Below are 16,422 nucleotides of genomic sequence, written 5' to 3' on the forward strand. Positions count from 1 at the left end.
TTCTTTCTTTCTTTTTTGAAACTGAGTCTCTCTGTGTCACCCAGGCTTGAGTGCAGTGGCACAATCTAAGCTCACTGCAACCTCCGCCTCCTGGGTTCATGTGATTCTCGTCCTTCAGCCTCCCGAGTAGCACACGCACCATCATGCCCAGGCTAATTTTTGTACTTTTCGTAGAGACAGGGTTTTGCCATTTTGGCCAGGCTGGTCTTGAACTCCTGACCTCAAATGATCTGCCCGCCTCAGCCTCCCAAAGTGGATTACAGGCATAAGCCACTGCGCCTGGCCCTTCTTAGAATTTCTGACATTCACCATGTCCGTTTGTTAGCCCCACCAAGCAAGGCTGTTTCAAATTGACTCTTGGCGCTTCTTATTTGTCCAGCAATTTCCACCCCCCTCCACACCCCAGGACTTCTGAAAACAGTGAAGCCTTCAAAGTAATCACCTTACAAAGAAGGGCATCATCCTCATTTCACACGTGGGGAAACTGAGGACCACAGAGAGGAAGTAAAGAGGCCAAGGTCACACACCTGCTAGTAAGTTCCCCGTCCAGTGCTCTTTCAGCAAAAATGCATGAGGCACGCAAGTCTTTGCTTCCAAACCTTCATTTCAGTACCACCTTCCTCATTTTTGTGTTTTCTGCATAACATCGTACTATTATTTATGACAGGGTATTTTTTTAACCACTCACCTTTTTTATTCACCTTTCTTTTCTTTTCTTTAAGAGAGACAGGATCTCATTCTGTTGCCCAGGCTGGACTGTGTGGCATGATCATAGCTCACTGCAGCCTCGAACTCCTGGGCACACTCGATCCTCCCACCTCAGCCTCCAGGGTAGCTGGGACTACAGGTGTGCACCATCATACCTGGCTAATTTTTTAAAAAAATATTTGTAGAAAAATTAGCTGGATATAGTGGCGAGTGCCTGTAATCCCAGCTAATCAGGAGGTTGAGGCAGGAGAATCACTTGAACCTGGGAGGCAGAGGTTGCAGTGAGCCAAGATCATGCCATTGGACTCCAGCCTGGCAACAAGAGTGAAACTCTGTCTAAAAAATAATAATAATGATGATAATTTGTGGACATAGGGTCTCACTCTGTTACCCAGGCTGGCCTCCAACTCCTGGCTTCAAGCAATCCTCCTGCTTTGGCCTCCCAAAATGATGGAATTACAGGTATGAGCCACCTGGCCCAGACATCTACTTTATTTTCAAATAAAACTTTACATTCCATTATAAAGGAAAAAAATGGCAAAAACAGGAGGTAACCATTAAACAAGAAAGCAGAGTGATGTTAGATTCTAGCAAGATACTGTTGACTGTAGAAGGCTCTGAGGCTAGAGAGCTGCTTTCTATAAAATGAAGTGATCATACATTAGAAGAGGCGTTAAAGACGTGTTAGCACCAAACTGAGACTTCCTCCTTGATGCCATCAGGAGGATGGGCAGAGACTGGAAAAGACACTAACTTTCTCCCTGTGGGAGTCAGTATTATTTAGCTTCACATCGGTGGGTCATCCTAAACCATCTGGCTACAAGGGTACTATATTTGGGTCAAAACTCTTTTAGGTATAATTTATGTTTTAGTCCAGTATCTAGGGATGAAAATGACAGGTGGGCCACTTATGATCTCCAGGGAAATTCAGGGCAATTTCGTGTGGGGGTGGGCATGGTACAGGGGAACGGCATCTAAGAAGTCCCCAACAGAGGCTCTCAGCTTGTCTTGAGGTATTTGAGGCAGCTATGATACTGGCCCCATCCTGCAGAGGATGGCAGATATTGGCAGCTGGCACCAGCGTGATTCCATTGTGATCATCATTTCTGAATGTCAGAGTGTTGAAGATTCCCCCAACAGACTTTCTGTGCAACTTTCTGTCTTCACCAAGTGCAATCCATAACAAGGAATTGAAATTAATTTCAGAGGCGTGGGGAGGGCTTAAGGGAGCGTGGGAAAATTAGAGGGTGTTCAGAAACAGAAATCTGACGGCTTGGGGCCACCTTGCAGGGATAGTTTTTTGACGGTCCCTCACTTGTTTCTTTGCATGTTGGCTTAGCTTGGCGGGCTCCCAACTGGTGACTGGCTAGTTATGAGGCTAGTGATGAGGCTGTGTGCCTCTGAGCTGGGCATCCGAAGGCATCCTTGGGGAAGCTGAGGGCACGAGGACGGGCTACCAGATTCCAGGAGCTGCTGCCTGGCTGGAATTCCTACACCATGCGTTGCCTGGCTCCACACCCGGCTGGTTCCTACCTGTCAGAGCCCCAAGGTAAAAGGGCCGGGAAAGCATCTTAATTTAGAGTGCGGTCTCAGCTGGTCCTGCCATTCCAGATAAACAGAGAAACCATTCCGAATTGGGAGCGGGGATGAGAATGAGAACATGAGTCTGTGTCCTGCTGGGGCACGCCATTGGAAGATGTGAAAGACTTGTCTATTTTCTTCCACCGGAGGGAACCTTCAGGTCAGCCAGGTGTCTGGACTGTGAATCCTCTATCAGCACCGAAAGGTTCTAGAAGTCAGACTTTCAGGCAGTGTGTCATTAACTCTCAGCATGCTGGCCTGCCTCCGCCCACAGCAAGATCCTTTCTCATCCTTTTGGGTAAATACTGAGCACTGCTTCTGCAAGACAGGACCTCTGCCAGACTCTACTCCATCCCCAGAGAAGCAGGGAAACCAAAATTGGAGTCAGCCTTGAGGTGTAGCTGTTGAGCCCTTGGCAGCTGGTGAGAGCTGGCGGATGCTGCCATTCCCCCAGTTGTTTTTTTTTTTTTTTTTTTTTCTGAGACGGAGTCTCGCTCTGTTGCCCAGGCTGGAGTGCAGTGGCCGGATCTCAGCTCATTGCAATCTCCGCCTCCTGGGTTCACGCCATTCTCCTGCCTCAGCCTCCCGAACAGCTGGGACTACAGGCGCCCGCCACCTCGCCCGGCTAGTTTTTGTATTTTTAGTAGAGACGGGGTTTCACCGTGTTAGCCAGGATGGTCTCGATCTCCTGACCTTGTGATCCGCCCGTCTCGGCCTCCCAAAGTGCTGGGATTACAGGCTTGAGCCACCGCGCCCGGCCCATTCCCCCAGTTTTAAAATGGTGTTGTTAGAAAAGGGGCAGGGGACAAGGGGACAGATGGTGGGGAGAACACAGCGCAGACACCTAGCACTGGCTCTGAAGGCAGCATGGCAGCTCCACCGTTGGCTGGGAAGGGTGTGCCCCTGAAGAAGTTGTTTATATTCTCTGAGTCACTTTTCCTGGAGTGTAAAATGGACCTGTGGGAAAGCCCGTGTGATAGGGTAATGACGAGGGACCTAGCACACTGCCAAGTAGTTTGTAGGAACTGAATATCATCATAGGAGCTCAATTTTATTGGCGTTGCTGTTGTTGATGGTTAAAGGGTTTAAGGGAGTGTGGGAAAATTAGACAGTGTTCAGAAACAGAAATCTGACGGCTTGGGGCCACCTTGCAGGGAGAGTTTTTTGACGGTCCCTGACTTGTTTCTTTGCATGTTGGCTTAGCTTGGCGGGCTCCCGACTTGTGACTGGCTAGTGATGAGGCTGTGTGCTTCTGAGCTGGGCATCCGAAGGCATCTTTGGGGAAGCTGAGGGCACGAGGGGCTGCCAGACTCCAGGAGCTGCTGCCTGGCTGAGATTCCTACACCATGCGTTGCCTGGCTCCACACCCTGCTGGGTCCTACCTGTCAGAGCCCCAAGGTAAAAGGGCCGGGAAAGCATCTTAATTTAGAGTGAGGTCTCAGCTGGTCCTGCCATTCCAGAGAAACAGAGAAAAGGTACCCCTTTTCTCAGACTCCCCTGAAATGTATGGTTTGCTGTGAACCCAGAGACTGATGACACGTCTGCCGGTGTTGCTGGGTGCAGCTATAAGTTGCTAGGGGAAAGTGTTTGAGGGGGAGAAGTCAGAGGTGACTTTGCCCCCTCCCTCAATTCCAGATGAGGAAACACAGGCCTGAAAAGGGAAAGTGACCGCCTCAAGGTCTCATGCCCTGGAGGACCCAGCAGGAATCCAAGACCTCTGAAAAGGAAGGGCAGGACTCTTGCCACCGCTGGGGGTGTGGTCATGGGGACAGAGGTTTTCCATCCATGGAAGGTCCTGAGAGATTTTGTCTTCCTCCCTAGGGCCAGCATCAGAGGAGTGAATAGCTCAGTTCACTCCACCATGTGCCCTGGGAGGTGGTTTGCCACTTTCACGGTTGGACTGACTTGGAGAGAAACAGAGAGCCACCCAGGGGTGGGGGCGAGCTCTCTGCAAGTCATGGCTTGCAGATCACTTGCCCAAGTGGCTCCCTAGCTCCTGGCTCCCGGCTCTGGGCCTGGGACTTTCCCCGAAGTGGAGCTGGCCACTGTGAGGAGCCGACTGGAGGTAGGGACCTCTTGAAGGGCCCAGGCAGTTGGGATGCCACTTCTGATAAAGCACGTGGTGGCCACTGTAGGTGCCCGGTTGCTCCACAGCCTGGCCAGCGTCTAGTGATGCAGAAAGAAAGTGAAAGGGAAAAGAACTGTGGGGAGGCGGAGAGGTAAGATGATAAGGGGACGAGCTGCCACAGACTCGCCGCCGCCCCTGAGCTGGCGGGAGGGAGAGGCCACCAGCAGCGTGTGCGGGAGCCCGGGGAACAGCGATAGCTGACCAAAGTCTCCTTTGCAGCCGCTAAGGTCGGGCTGAGAATCGAGGCTCCGAGACTGTTAGCTACTAGCTCAAGGTTACACAGTAAGTCTGGGAGGAGGGGGGATGGAATATGCAGAATGTAGACCTGGGAAACACCTCGTTTCCCGCATCCCTGGAACGACTCCGCGCGGGAACCGGGAGCTGGGAACCCGGGGCTTGGCTTGCTGTGCCCAGAGCTCCAGGGCCGTGGGCGGGTGGCAGGAAAGCCTGGCCGCAACTTCTGCAGAGAAGCTGGAGCGCAGACGGGGAGCGCGCAGCAGACACACGCCCCAGGCCACCCTTGGCCGACTCCGTGCGCCCGGGATCCTGCAGAGGTGCGCACCCGCGCGCGGAGGGAAACACGCGCCCTTCTTGTACACCAGACCTTGGACCAGGGCCGCCCTTCTCTGAGCTTCACTTTCTCTGTTGGGTCATATTCCTGCTCTAACTCTGGAATCTTGGGTATTGGGCTTTCCAGGTGGGGGGGGCCTCTGTGCAGGGAGGCAGCAGGGAGCCAAACCTTTAACCTGAGGATGAGGGAAGTCCTCAACTCTCGTTGAACATCTTGGCGAAGGTGTGTGTTGTTGGGAGGGGTGGGGGAGGGGTCTCCCGGACTGAACCGATCTCTTGATCTCTCATTTCTGTATCTCGCTTTGGGGTCCTGAGTCACACCCTCTAAGGAGAGAGGCTAAAGGGCCTCGGAAAGCCAGCATACAAATGCCGGGATGGGACTGAGAAATTGGGTTTTCTTAGGGTCCAGGAAAGCAGGAATCGGAGCCACCATGCTTAGCTTTGTCTGGAACTCTTAAAAGCCGTGGTTCTCCTGAGTCCCACAGCCCCTCTCCACCCTAGGTGGCACAGGAGAAGCGGCAAAAGCCTAGAAGTTCAAGGCATGGCTCCCTCCCCAGTCGCAGCCTGAAGTTTCTAACTTTGGCAGGAAGTCTTCAGTCTCTGCTCCCCACTCCAAAGAAAAAATAAATAAATACTTCTCCGGAGAAAGGTTAAGGAAACTGGTACTTCTTCCTGTTGGAGAAAGACGAGCCAGAGGGACTTGACTCCAACAAATGATCACCTTGCAAACCCCCGGCTGCGTTAGGTAATGACCTGGTCTCCAACAACCTCAGAACGTTTGGAGGCAGGGTCTTCAGAGATGACTGAGCTGGGAATCCCAGCCTTCCCACACATGAACATCACCTGGGATGATCAACGTGTTTAGGATACAGGTTCCTGGGCTCACCCCCAGGCCCCGTTAGCTAGGCCTGGGGTGAGGCTGAGACCATGCAGGTTAAACCATCTATCCCAGGTGACTCCAACCTTCGCTTTTGGTGCAAAAGTCCCCAGGGCGGAGACACTGGGAGGCGCTAATGTGGTCTCATCTCTTTACTCTCTCTCTGTTACAAACCCTCTATCAGAAAAGAAGTCCCAGGAGGTGTTTTGTTTTGTTTGTTTTGCTTAACACCACATAGCAAGCAGTTTGCAGAGGCAGGATTTGAACCCTGGTCTACTGAGAACCCAGTCCAGTGCAGCAAGCAGATGTGAACCTCCACAAACGCAGGGCGGGTCCCAGGCAGTCAGAGAGAAACCTGTTGATACCCAGTCTGTCTGATGGCTGGGGCTTGGTTTCATGTCCTAAGACCCAACCTCAGATACCTTGAGAAGAGCAGAATCAGAAAATTTACCCAAGGATACTCTGGGTCAGTTCCAGGCAATCAGGGAAGTGGCTAGAGGGAGGTAGGAAGCTTCTGGACTTAGCCTTGATTCGCCTTGAGTCACCCTGACAAGTGACTTCCCCTCTCTGAGGTTCATCTGTAAAATGGATAAAACATGAGCGCTTGCTTGATGATGTCTGATGTGCACAGAAAAAGCACTTTGGAAAACCACCAAAGAATATTCATGCATTGGGAATAATTATTATAGATCCTAAAGGGATTGTTTAGAAAGATCAGAGAGGGGCCGGGCGCAGTGGCTCACACCTGTAATCCCAGAACTTTGGGAGGCCGAGGCGGGTGGATTGCTTGAGGCCAGGAGTTCAAGACCAGCGTGGGCAACATAGAGAAACCCCATCTCTACTAAAACGCCTTTTTGTGTTTTAGCCGAGCATGGTGGTGCATGCCTGTAATCTCAATTACTTGGGAGGCTGAGGCACGAGAATCGCTTGAACCCGAGAGGCAGAGGTTACCTGAGAGGTGGAGGTTACCTGAGAGCAGACACCGTACTACTGCACTTCAGCCTGGGCAACAGAGCAAGACTGTCTCAGAAAAAAAAAAAAAAATCAGAGAGGAAAGCATAGGCAGATGGGAGGTTTCCAAAGACCAAGACACACACAGTCAAAAGACAGTTCAGAAAGAGGCATTAGTTACCACCGATTCTTATAGGAAGGACATAGATACTTTTCAGATTCCTTCAATCCTTCTTGCATCAAGGACAAAGTCTCTTGATCTTCCCTGATCTTTGAAAGTGCCCTAATGCTTGCTAAGATTTCTTTTTAACAAAGTGGTAGAGAAGTTGACATTATTTTAGTAACATTGTTTCTTTTTCAACCACAAGTGATACTGTTGGTTTGGTTTTGCTTCTCCATTTACACGTGGGAAAAAAAGTTTTCTTTTTGTAAAATCATGGCAAAATACATATAACATAAAATTTACCATTTTAACCGCTTTCAAATGTACAATTCAGTGGCATTAAATATTTCCAACTGTTGTGCAACCCCCACTATCATCCTTCTCCAGAACTTTTTCATCCTCCCAAACTGAAACTCTACCCAATAAGCAATAACTCCCCACTGCTCCTTCCACCCAGTTCGTGGTAACTCCAACTTCCTGTCTCTATGTTTTGGGCCACCTCCTATAAATAGAATTACACAATATTTGTCTTTTTGTGCCTGGCTTCTTTCACTTAGCATAATGTCTTCCAGGTTCATCCTTGTCATGGCACGTGTAATTCCTTTCTATGGCGGAATAGTATTCTAATATGTGGACATCCCATATTTTGTTCATCCATTCATTTGTTGATTGATAGACAGGTGGGTTGTTCCTACCTCTTGACTATTGTGAATAATGTTGCTAGGTACACGGGTGGACAAATATCTGTCTGACTCCCTGCTTTCAACTCTAGAACGCTGTCTTTTAAAATCGGTCTGTTTAAGTTTCTTTAAAAAGTTAATTTAAGGAAAATACTGAGGTAAATTGTACAACAGGTGATATGGCAATATGACCCGAAAAATTGTAAAGATGGAAGACGAATGCCTGCAGTTTGGGAAACCGCATGAGCGGAAAGACCTGGAAGCTATTGTAAAATCTAGGCTGAGGGTCTGGTGACTACTAGACCAAGGGCATGGCAGCAGAGGGCAGCTGAGAGACTTCAGGAAGGAAAGATGTAAGAATTAAGAAAGGGGCCCAGTGCAGTGGCTCATGCTTGTAATTCCAGCACCTTTGGAGGTCAAGGCAGGATGATGGCTTGAGACCAGGAGTTCGAGACCAGCCTGGGCAACAGAGCAAGATCTCTTCTTAGAAAAAAAAAATACATAAATTAATAAAAATAAATCTTTGAAAATACAGATTCCAGGCATGGTGGCTCACACCTGTAATCCCAGCACTTTGGGAGGCCGAGGCCAGCGGATCACCTGAGGTCAGGAGTTCGAGACTAGCCTGGGCAACATGGCGAAACCCTGTCTCTCCTAAAAAAACAAAATTAGCCGGGCGTGGTGGCACATGCCTGTAATCCCAGCTACTCAGGAGGCTGGGGCAGGAGAATCACCTGAACTTGGGAGGTTGAGATTGTGGTGAGCCGAGATCACACCATTGTACTCCAGCCTGGGCAACGAGAGTGAAACTCTGTCTCAAAAAAAAAAATGAAAGAAAATACAGATTCCTGGGCCCAGCTGCAGACTCCATGAATAGAGCCACTGGGGGTGAGGCCCAGGACGCTGTGTTTTTAACACCTTTCCCAGGTAATTCTCATTCACAGCCAAGCCTGCCAATGGCTGGACTCCATACTCAGATCCCAGCAAGCAAGACTGGCTCATGGTTCATCTTGGGGTCTGCAGCACCCAGCAGAGTGCTGAGGGGACTGTGTTAAGTAGAACTGGATAGGTCAGGACTGGAGTGTGGAGCCTGGCTTTTCTAACTGCAGTCACAAGATCCTCATCACTCCACCCCCTACCCCAGCACCAGGGTCAGGTTCCTTTCCAGGAAAAACTTGTTGGACTCCTTTCCAGGTCATTGACTGCAGCTAGGAGTGGCATGCAGAGGGGAGGCCATCTGGAGCTGGGACAGACCAGGCAAGTGGGGAAGGGAACTCTTATCCCAACCCTGCATTCTGGACAGGGACTGAAGGTCTTCTGGCTGCAGCTCATACAGCTCATCTTCATTCTTATCCTGGGACCACCAAGTCCCTCACCCGCAATAACTTTACCCTTCACTGGCAAACACAGAAGCTGGAGATGATGGCTCATTTGAGTTTTAAGATTTTCCAAGTTGCTATGAGGTCAAGGTCCTCAATTGGGACCCCGAGAAGATAGGTAGCTTGCCTGGACTTTCAGAGGGGGCATCTGTGGTGTCTTTTGTGGGGTTCTGTAGGATTTCCAGGCCCTTCTTGGAGGAAAAATAGAAGTAAGTTGTCTCAGGTCAGATTGCCTGGAAAGACAAGTAGGAGATGGAGATTTGCATACAGGAGGTTTACTGCGGACAGTCACAGGAGGGAATGTCCAAAGGAAAAGGGAAGAAAGCAGGGTTGGGAAGCAGCAGGAGTTGAGGTGCAATGCAGTCACAATAGAGGTCTTAGCCAATCCCATAGGGAGCACTCAAGCTGAGACAGCAAAGAAGCTAGACCTTCACACCCCTCATCTACCTCCTGTGCCCCCATACAGGCATAGCCTCCCCCATGATGAACATTCAGCACTAGATTGATATATTTGTTATAATCAATGAACCCACATTGATGCATCATTATTACCCAAGGTCCATGGTTTGTTTATATGAGGGTTTACTCTTGGTGTTGTAGATTCTGTGGGTTTGGATAGATATATGATGTCATGTATATGACACTACAATATCACACAGACTTGTTTCACTGCCCTACAAATCCCATGCTTTGTCTATTTATCCCTCCCTCTCTTCCCCATAACCCTGGGCAACCCCCAACCTTTTTATCTCCATTGTTTTGCCTTTTTCAGATAAATGGCTGGAGTCATACAGTATGTAGCCTCTTCAGATTGGCTTCTTTCACTTGGTGGAGTTGTGTTTTTATTTTTTTTAAATTAGTTTCATGTATTTATTTATTTTTGAGACAGAGTCTTACTCTGTCTCCCAGGCTGGAGTGCAGTGGCACAATCACGGCTGACTGTAGCCTCGACGACCTCCCCAGGCTCAACTGATCCTCCCACCTCAGCCTTCTGAGTAGCTGGGACTGCAGATGCACGCCACCACGCCCAGAATTTTGTATTTTTTGTAGAGGCAGGGTTTTGCCATGATGACCACGCTGCTCTGGAACTCCTGGGCTCAAGTGATCTGATCCACCCACCTCAGCCTCCCAAAGTCCTAGGATTACAGGCATGAGCCACCATGCCCAGGCTGAGTTGTGTTTTTAAACTGTACTTTGTACAGCTTATTTTAGTCAAGAGAGGTTTCAAGGACAGAATTGAATCCTGCCTCTCCTTGCCCCAATCACCCATCCCTTCCAAGTCATCATCTTTCCAGAAGTCAGAGCTAGAAGGGACCTGAAAAGGGCCTCTAAGCCACAGGTGTCAAACCCAAGAACCAAAAAGGCCATAATGATGTGAAATGTGTCCCGGCAGAAGGCAATAGGGAGTAGTGGAGCCTCTGGCGATCCTATTTAACCACAGTGCTCTCTTCACTTGTTCAGGAATTTAGGATCCATGTAAAATTTCATCTGAAAACCACTGCTCTTGTGTGACCCTCTTGTTTAACAGACGAGGGCCCTGGGGACCAGAGAGGGGGACGGGCTTGCTCAAAGTCACACAGCCTCTCAGAAGCAGAGCAGTGCCCGTATCTCAGGTCTCATGACTCCCTGGGTCAATTCCATGCTACCAGGCTATTGTAAACACTGCCATTTCCATGACCGAGTGGGTCCTTCTTTCTCTAAACTGCCTCCAACTGCTGAGAAGCCCTTTGGCTAGGGATTGGAGCCAGTTTTGCTTTGTTTTCAGCTTTCCTGCTCTGAAGTTACTTTGTTTGCCAGAGGCTGGTTGGTTCAAACCCAAAGGGCAGGGAGCTGCAATGGAAATCCATCCAAGGGCACTGGAATTGGGATGGCAAAAAGGAGCAGCAGGCAGGTGTCCGCGGGGAGCGGCTCTTTGCATCCCGCAGTTCCCAGAGAGCTTCCCATTCATTCATTCATTCATTCATCCATTCATTTATGAGACAAGGTCTCACTCTCTTGTCCAAGTTGGAGTGCAGTGGTATAATCATTGCTCACTGCAGCCTCAAGCTCCTGAGCTCAAGCCATCCTCCTGCCTCAGCCTCCCAAGTAGCCGAGACTACAAGGGCACTCCACCACATCCAGCTAATTTTTGTATCTTTTATTTCTGAAGAGATGGGGTTTCACTATGTTGCCCAGGCTGGTCTCAAACTCCTGGCCTCAAGTCTTCCTCCCTCCTCTGCCTCCCAAAGTGCTGGAATTACAGGTGTGATCTCAGACAGCTTACCTCTTAATCACCTTTCCATCTGAGCTGGCAGCAGAGCTGGGAGAGTGCACCCAACACCCCAGATGCTGCAACTTTAGTGCTTCCTCCTTCTTCTCTGTGTGGAACTGCCTGTTTGGGTACCCAGGGCCAGTCGCCTCCAAGACCCTCTGTAGAAAAAGACCCTACTGTGCACTTCAATTCCATTGCAGGACAGGACAGAACTGAATCCTGCTTCTCCCTGCCCCGGTCACCTATCCCTCCCAAGCCATTATCTTTCCAGCAGGTCAGAGCTAGAAGGGACCTGCGAACGGTGACAAATCCAAATGCCAAAGGGGCCATAATGATGTGAAATGTGTACAGGCAGAAGGCAATAGGGAGTAGTGGGGCCTCTGGTAACAATTGTATGTACCCTATATAGACACATTGTGATGGTAATACACACACACACACACACACACACACACACACACACACACAGAGTTATTTTGGCTTGGGAAACGAAACAAGTAGGCCTATCGACCAGATTCAACTTTTGATTTTGCAGCCAAGCCCCTGTTGCACAGTTGAGGAGCCTGCAGGTCAGAGAGGGGATTTAGAGCCAACCAATAACAGTATTTCCAGACCTCTCCTGAGATGAAGCTCATCTGACTTCCTGCCCCCATTACACACATATACATGCATGCACATGCACACACGTCTTCCACTCTCCCTGCCTTGAGGACAAATGATCAGAACCTGCAACCGTTTCCAGGCCCATAAGCCCCTGAGCGCTGCAGTGTTGCTACATGCCTTAGTTTCCTCTCCATCTGTTGTGACCTCCTCGTGCCACTCCAGGAAGTGAAAGTCTTGAGGGAGACCAGTCATTTCTCTTAAGTCCTCTCTCTGTCTCATTCTCCTGGGATACCTACACTTGGTTTGCAAACAGCAGGCTGGAGAGCGAGGGGCTTCTTCCTCTACCTCCAGCTCCTCCCCCATCCTGTTCCAAGTCCAGTATGTTCTTCTCTCTTCCCCAGGACCCTGGGCTATTAGGTAAAAATCAAGCCATCCCCAGACAGCCTATGGGGTGGCAAGAGCAGAGGTTTGTTTCTTTGTGAGCATCTATAGGTACCAGGCTCTGTGCAGGCCCTACTGTTGGTGAGCCACAGAGGTATCGACCCCATCCCATGAAGCCTCCTTCTTTTCTTCTTTCTCTTTTTTTTTTTGAGACAGAGTCTCGCTTTGTTGCCCAGGCTGGAGTGTAGTGGCTCAATCTCGGTTCACTGCAACCTCTGCCTCCCAGGTTCAAGTGATTCTCCTGCCTCAGCCTCCCCAGTAGCTGGGACTACAGGCGCCTGCCACCACACCCAGCTAATTTGTGTATTTTTAGTAGAGACAGGGTTTTGCCATGTTGGACAGGCTGGTCTCGAACTCCTGACCTCAGGTGATCCACCCGCCTCACCCTCCCAAAGTGCTGGGATTACAGGTGTGAGCCACCGCGCCCAACGAGAAGCCTCCTTCTTTTCAACCCTTGGACCTTTAAACCTTCAATTAACTGCCCAGCCCAGCCCAGGTCATAGTACACTAAGATCCTTGGTTCACATGAGGGATTTCTCTTCATTAATGTCCCTATTTCCCATACTGGGTGCCCATTCTAATGCATTTCAGGTGTATCCTTCTGTTTATATGTGCTCTTATAAAACGTAGTTTGCCTTTTTTAGATGAAGTCTCACTCTGTCACCCAGGCTGATTTTTCTATTTTTAGTAGAGATGGGGTTTTACCGTGTTGGCCAGGCTGGTCTCAAACTCCTGACCTCAAGTGATCCACCCACCTCAGCCTCCCAAAGCGCTGGAATTACAGGTGTGAGCCACCATGCCCGGCCACAGTTTCTTACTTTTGCATTCCATACTATGTTATTAAGATCTACTTGCCTTGCTTCTGATGCATTTGGTCTTTGCTTCTAATCATGGACATTGTTCTCTGTGGAGTTCAGTGTTTACTTTTCACCTGTCCACACCCCCAGTGATGGACACCTAGGTAACCTCCAACCCTCTGTCAACACAAATAACACTGCAGTAACCATCCTCAGATAGGTTCTCCTGGGGAGCTGTGGGAGAATTTCTTCGGAATGTATAGACCCAAGAGCTGAATTGCCAGGTTGTAGGATCTACATATCCTTAGATATTCTACATGATGCCAGGTCGTTCTCCAGAGCGGCTCCATCCATCTACATTCCCACAAACCCTGTGTAACCAACACTTGGCATTTCCCAGATTTCTAACTTTTGCCAGTTGTACAGTATCAAATGACACCTTGCTGTTTTATTTTTGGAGTTTACATCTTAGTACCACTTACTGGCTAAGTCACTTTAGGCAAGTCACAACAACCCAGTGAAGTAAGCACTGTGCCGATAAAATGCAGTCAATTCTGTGACTCAGAGAGGCTGAGTAACGTTTGCAAGGTCACACAGCTAGTGTGGAACTGAGATTTGAACCCACAGCCTGCACCCTTAACCACTATGCTATTATTATGTTTTGTCTCTCTCCTAAAATATGATCTGGGTCTACATTGCAACTTTGGCAGGGACTGTGTGGCAAACCTCTTTGGGGCCCGTAAGGAACTGAGCTCAGCGACTTTCTTATGGGGTGCTCAGTAAATCATTGTTTTACAGCTTTAGAGGGGAAAAGTGAGAGATGTTTAAGTCTTAGAGTTTATCTGGGAGCACTACAGGGCGCTTGAGCAAAAGGAGAACTCATTTGAGCTATTACGCCCACAAAGAAGCTGTTTGGGGTCTGGTCCTGGTAGATAGGCTTTCCTAGGCCCCTGGCTTCTCAACATCATCAGGCCCCAGGAAGCAGCTTGTCATGAGGTTGGGGAGCAGGTTGGTGTTGAGGTGGGGGGCCTTTGGTGAAAGGAAAAGGAGAAGACTGCCAGGCAATGAGTAATCAGAATCTCAAAAAGACTCAATGGAAGGGGTTCCCACACTCATTGAAACGGAGGCTCGGAGGGCTAAGGTAATGTACTCAGGATCAAAGGCAGAGCAGAAACTCAAACCATGTCTCTAGGCACACAGTTCAGAGGTCTTCCCATCATTCCTCAGGAGGAGAAGTTCATGGGCAAGTGTAGGGAAGTATTCCTTCTCATGCTTTTTTTTTTTTCTTCTTTGAGACAGAGTCTTGCTCTGTCACCCAGGCTGGAGTGCAGTGGCGCAATCTCGGCTCACTGCAACCTCCGCCTCCCGGGTTCAAGCAATTTTCCTGCCTCAGCCTCCAGAGTAGCTGGGATTACAGGCACTCATCACCAAGCCCAGCTAATTTTTGTATTTTTGTAGAGATGGGGTTTCACCATGTTGGTCAGGCCGGTCTTGAACTCCTGACCTCAAGTAATCCGCCAGCCTCAGCCTCCCAAAGTGCTGGGATTACAGGCATGAGCCACCACCCCTGGCCTCCTTCTCATGCTCTTTAATCACAGTTCAGAGCAGTGCTGGAGGCTTTTAGGGATAGCAAAAGAGTCTGCTTCTCCCTTGCAGTGCCTCCTTAGACCCTCAAAGACAGACTCCCCTCCTCCGGGAAGAAAATAATCTAATGAACTGGACGTAATCTCAACGCCTGCATCTGTAAAATGGGTATAATAACACAAATCTCCCAGAGTTGCCATTAACAGTTGAAACAGAATAGTAAATGCAAGGCATCTAGCACAGCCCCAGACACAAAGAAATCTTCCCTGGTCACTCTCACAGAGGTAAGAAGTCAATAATAAAAACGGCCATCACACATATTGTACTCACCATGCAGAAGTTGTGCCGCCTTAAGCTACTGTTCATTCAGCACTTACTGGTCGCCACTCCGCTTTCTAAGGGCTCCATGCAACTTAACTCCCCTAATCCTATAAGTTGCCAATTACTATTATTCCCCACTTTACAGATAAGGAAACTGAGGCTCCAAGTGGTTTAAAAAATGAACTTGCCCAGATTGTAGTGTGTTGGTGGGTAGGGATAATCTCAAAGTTGGGAAATTTCACCCCAAAGCTCACCATCTGAGCTCCCATTCATCTCCCACCAGCTGAGATGGAACATTATGCTGCGCACAGAAGAGCTGCATGCGCTGATCTCCAGCTCGTTTAGGTCTGAGTTAGAACATTCCAGCAACACTTGATTTCCCTCGGGGGAGAGGGAAATGAATTGTTATTTCAGACATCCACTTAGTGTCTATACTTAGTCTTTCAAATCCTTGAGCTGTGTGAAGTGGGGATGAAAATGAACCCTAAAAAGGCCTTTTGATGGCAAAAAGATCAGGAATATTTTCTCAAGTTGGATGTGGAAGGTGGTGGCTCAGGGGGAAGCACAGTTTCAAAGAGGACCTTCTAAAAGTACTGCCCATTTACCAGAAAGACACAGACCACACCTCTGCCCTGCCCCCAGATGGCTCCTCAAAAGGAGAAACGGTCTTGCCACCCACACCTTTCCTCTCCGGGGTGGTGGGGGGCCAAGAGCGATTCAAAAAAGCTGTAGAGTGGGCTGAGGCTTTGGAGATGGGTAGTTGGGTTCAAATCTCAGCTCACTGATCTCTCTGAGCCTGTCTCTTCATCTGAGAAACAGGAATACAAATAGCTGATGTGTAAGTTAGACCAAATGGGATAACGCCTACGAGTCGTGTCATTTGGTGCCTGGCACTTGCTGGGCACTGTGAATTCTAGTTCTGCATCTTTGCCATGGATGAAGAGAGGCTGCCATGTGCAGAAACATGCTGAGAGCTGGGAGGAGGTGAGCTTGAGGGATGCGGCCCCTGCCCTCAGGGATTGCTGAAGGGCTGTCTCTCCTGCAATGGGATGATCAGGGCCATCTTTTCCCTACACCCTGCTCTGGCATTGTGGGTTGGAGAACCAATCCAACGAAGGGGCCTTTGAAGCACTTTCTAAGCACCTATAGCCACAGGAAACTTGGGTCTGGGGATAGAGGAAAGTCCCATGCCAAGATTCAAGTAGATGTTGGTGTGACTGGGAGGCAGCTGAGGCGTTGTGGTGAAACCTAGAGTCTTGGGCCTGAGTTTCAGCTTTGACGTCCCCTAATGTAATGGGCTTCCTTTGAGTGTGGACAAGGGTGATCATTTGATTGGGAACATTTTGACTGGGAGGAAAGAGCACCAGCCTGGGGGTCTTGGCGGGGGG

At 49.3% G+C, this 16,422-nt stretch overlaps 1 protein-coding gene across 3 annotated transcripts in view; it reads left to right on the top strand.

Annotated features, from left to right (window-relative positions):
- Positions 1-16,422, top strand: part of CIITA (class II, major histocompatibility complex, transactivator) — a 59,367-nt gene that overhangs the window by 9,137 nt on the left and 33,808 nt on the right. The window contains exon 1 of one of the 3 annotated variants that reach the window (XM_011961395.1): positions 3,517-3,687. The exons of 1 other annotated variant lie outside the window; for it this stretch is intronic. In XM_011961395.1, the coding sequence (XP_011816785.1) occupies positions 3,636-3,687 (52 nt within the window). In that variant the 5' untranslated portion in view covers positions 3,517-3,635. Of the gene's footprint in view, positions 1-3,516; positions 3,688-16,422 lie in introns of those variants that run through there. One more of the 3 variants, XM_011961394.1, reaches the window with a different exon arrangement.

Source organism: Colobus angolensis, unplaced genomic scaffold, assembly GCF_000951035.1.
Source record: "Colobus angolensis palliatus isolate OR3802 unplaced genomic scaffold, Cang.pa_1.0 Scaffold55, whole genome shotgun sequence".
Classification (NCBI taxonomy): Eukaryota; Metazoa; Chordata; class Mammalia; order Primates; family Cercopithecidae; genus Colobus; species Colobus angolensis.